Raw genomic sequence first — 2,550 nt, forward strand, 5'->3', positions numbered from 1 at the left:
AGCAATAATAAGATTTACCGGCTAGTCGATCAAGCATTTGATCAATAAATGGTAGTGGAATGTGATCTTTTCTTGTGGCCGCATTCAATCTTCGGTAGTCTATGCATACTCTCCAAGAATTTTGCACTCTTGTTGCTATGAGTTCACCACTTTCATTTTTAATTGTTGTCACCCCGGATATCTTTGGCACCACTTGGACCGGGCTTACCCACTCGCTATCCGAGATAGGATAGATGATGTCCGCTTCAAGTAGCAGAGTGACCTCTTTTTTCACAACCTCAAGAATGGTTGGATTAAGTCTCCTTTGAGGTTGTCGAACCGGTCTTGCTCCTTCTTCAAGAAATATGCGGTGCTCGCATACTTGGGGGCTTATTCCCACTAGATCCGCCAAACTCCACCCGATTCACCTTTTATTTTTCCTCAAGACATCTAGCAACTTTTCTTCTTGTTGAGGGGTTAGCTCTTTTGCGATTATCACGGGGAGCTTTTGGGCTTCATCGAGATATGAGTACTTTAGGTGGGGTGGTAGTGGCTTCAATTCCATCTTTTTGTCATTTTTTGAGGTTTGAGTTTCCGGATGGTTTGTATGGTGCGTGGTGTTTAATTTGCTTGGATCTTCATTTGCTTCCTCAATCATGTACTTCTCATCTAACTTTGCAAGGTGCACTTTGGCAACAATGTTGTCAATTGGGTCACACCAGAATAGAGAGTGATTCTCCGGTGGATGCTTCATTGCTTCTTCTAGGCTAAAACTTACGACTCTTCCATCTATCTCAAATGAGTAGGTTCCCGAGTAGGCATCGAGCTTAAATCTAGAAGTTCTCAAAAATGGTCTTCCAAGTAGGATGGATGATGCTCTCTCGGTTTTGCTTGATGGCATTTCAAGGACATAGAAGTCAATCGGAAACACCAACCCTTTGATATTCACCAGTACATCTTCCACAACACCCGTCACGGTTATTATGCTTTTATCTGCTAGGACAAATCTTACCGTCGACCTTTTTAGTGGTGGCAACTTCAATATCCGGTAGACGGAGAGAGGCATGATGCTAACACATGCTCCGAGGTCACACAATCTATGAATTGAACTCCATTGACGGTGCAAGTGACCATACAAGGGCCTGGATCATCATATTTCTCGGGCAATGCTCCCATTAAAGCGGAAATAGAACTCCCCAATGGGATGGTTTCCAATTCAAGAATTCTATCCTTGTTCATGCATAGATCTTTAAGGAATTTTGCATACCTAGGAACTTGGTGGATAGCATCAAAGAGGGGGATGGTTACCTCGACTTTCTTGAATGTTTCTATCATTTTGGGGTCGAGTTCTACGCACTTCCTAGCTTTCTTTGTAAGTGTTGGAAATGGGAGCGGTTGAGCAATTTCTTCTTCCAAGGTTCTCTTGGTCTTGGGGGTCTCTTTTGTTGGTTGAGCTTCTTCATCCTCAACTGTGACTTGTGGTGTCTCTTCGTCCACTACCTCTTCTACATCTATTCTCTCCTCCTCTTGAGCGATTGTGATGGAATTTGAATCCTTTGCTCCCTTCTCTTTTAATTGTGTTCCAGATCTTAGGGTGATGGCATTGATGCCTTCCTTAGGATTGGGTTGAGGTTGAGAGGGGATGACGCTTTGGATTGGGGGTTGAGGAGTGGGATTTGATGGTGTATCCATGCGTGCAAGAAGAGCTTGTAGTGTAGAGGTGAGACCGGAAGCAAGTGTGTTTTGTAGTTCCTTTTGGCCTTGGATGATGGTACGGAGTGTATCATCTTGGTTAGAGGGGGCGGATGGATATATGAGTTGAGGAGCTTGTGATTGGTTGGGTGGTGGTCTTTGATGTGGTGGTTGATATGTTTGGTAGTTTCTTTGTGGGTTTTGTTGGTTATATGGTTGATGTTGTTGGGTGAATGGTGGATTTTGTTGGTTGAATGGTGGCCGATTTTGTGAGTTGTTATTCCATCTTTGACCTCCTCCATTGTTGTTGTTGTCCCTATTCCCTTGTTGATGATGATTATCTCTCCAATTTTGATTGTGATTTCCATTCCCTTGATTGTAGCTTTGATGAGCGGATAATTTATACGCTTTTTGGCATTGTTTTTATATAGTTTTTAGTAAGTTTAAGCTACTTTTAGGGATGTTTTTCATTAGTTTTTATGTTAAATTCACATTTCTGGACTTTACTATGAGTTTGTGTGTTTTTCTGTGATTTCAGGTAAATTCTGACTGAAATTGAGGGATTTGAGCAAAACTCTGAAGAAGGCTGACAAAAGGACTGCTGATGCTGTTGGAATCTGACCTCCCTGCACTCAAAATGGATTTTCTGGAGCTACAGAACTCCAATTGGCGCGCTCTCAACGGCGTTGGAATGTAGACATCCAGGGCTTTCCAGCAATATATAATAGTCCATATTTTATTCGAAGATTGACGACGTAACTTGGCGTTGAACGCCAAGTACAAGCTGCTTTCTGGAGTTAAACGCCAGAAAAACGTCATGATCCGGAGTTGAACGCCCAAAACACGTCATAACCTGAAGTTTGACACCAAGAAATGCCT

At 42.6% G+C, this 2,550-nt stretch overlaps 1 protein-coding gene across 1 annotated transcript; it reads right to left on the bottom strand.

Annotated features, from left to right (window-relative positions):
• Positions 1 to 403: 403 nt before the first annotated feature.
• LOC107484332 (uncharacterized) lies at positions 404 to 1,671 on the bottom strand. Its single transcript, XM_016104933.1, has 2 exons — positions 1,247 to 1,671; positions 404 to 1,121 (listed from the first exon to the last, which is right to left on the bottom strand). Exons 1-2 carry the CDS (start codon positions 1,669 to 1,671, stop codon positions 404 to 406), a joined length of 1,143 nt encoding a protein of 380 aa, XP_015960419.1.
• Positions 1,672 to 2,550: the final 879 nt, after the last annotated feature.

This window comes from Arachis duranensis, chromosome 4, assembly GCF_000817695.3.
Source record: "Arachis duranensis cultivar V14167 chromosome 4, aradu.V14167.gnm2.J7QH, whole genome shotgun sequence".
Classification (NCBI taxonomy): Eukaryota; Viridiplantae; Streptophyta; class Magnoliopsida; order Fabales; family Fabaceae; genus Arachis; species Arachis duranensis.

What these genes read in the sequence shown, in the direction of transcription:
- LOC107484332 (XM_016104933.1), bottom strand. Translation starts at nt 1,671, where the DNA reads ATGGATACACCATCAAATCCCACTCCTCAACCCCCAATCCAAAGCGTC. An exon ending in GCTATCCACCAAGTTCCTAG is followed by an intron (nt 1,122 to 1,246) that starts GTATGCAAAATT and finishes ATGATGATCCAG; the next exon opens with GCCCTTGTATGGTCACTTGC.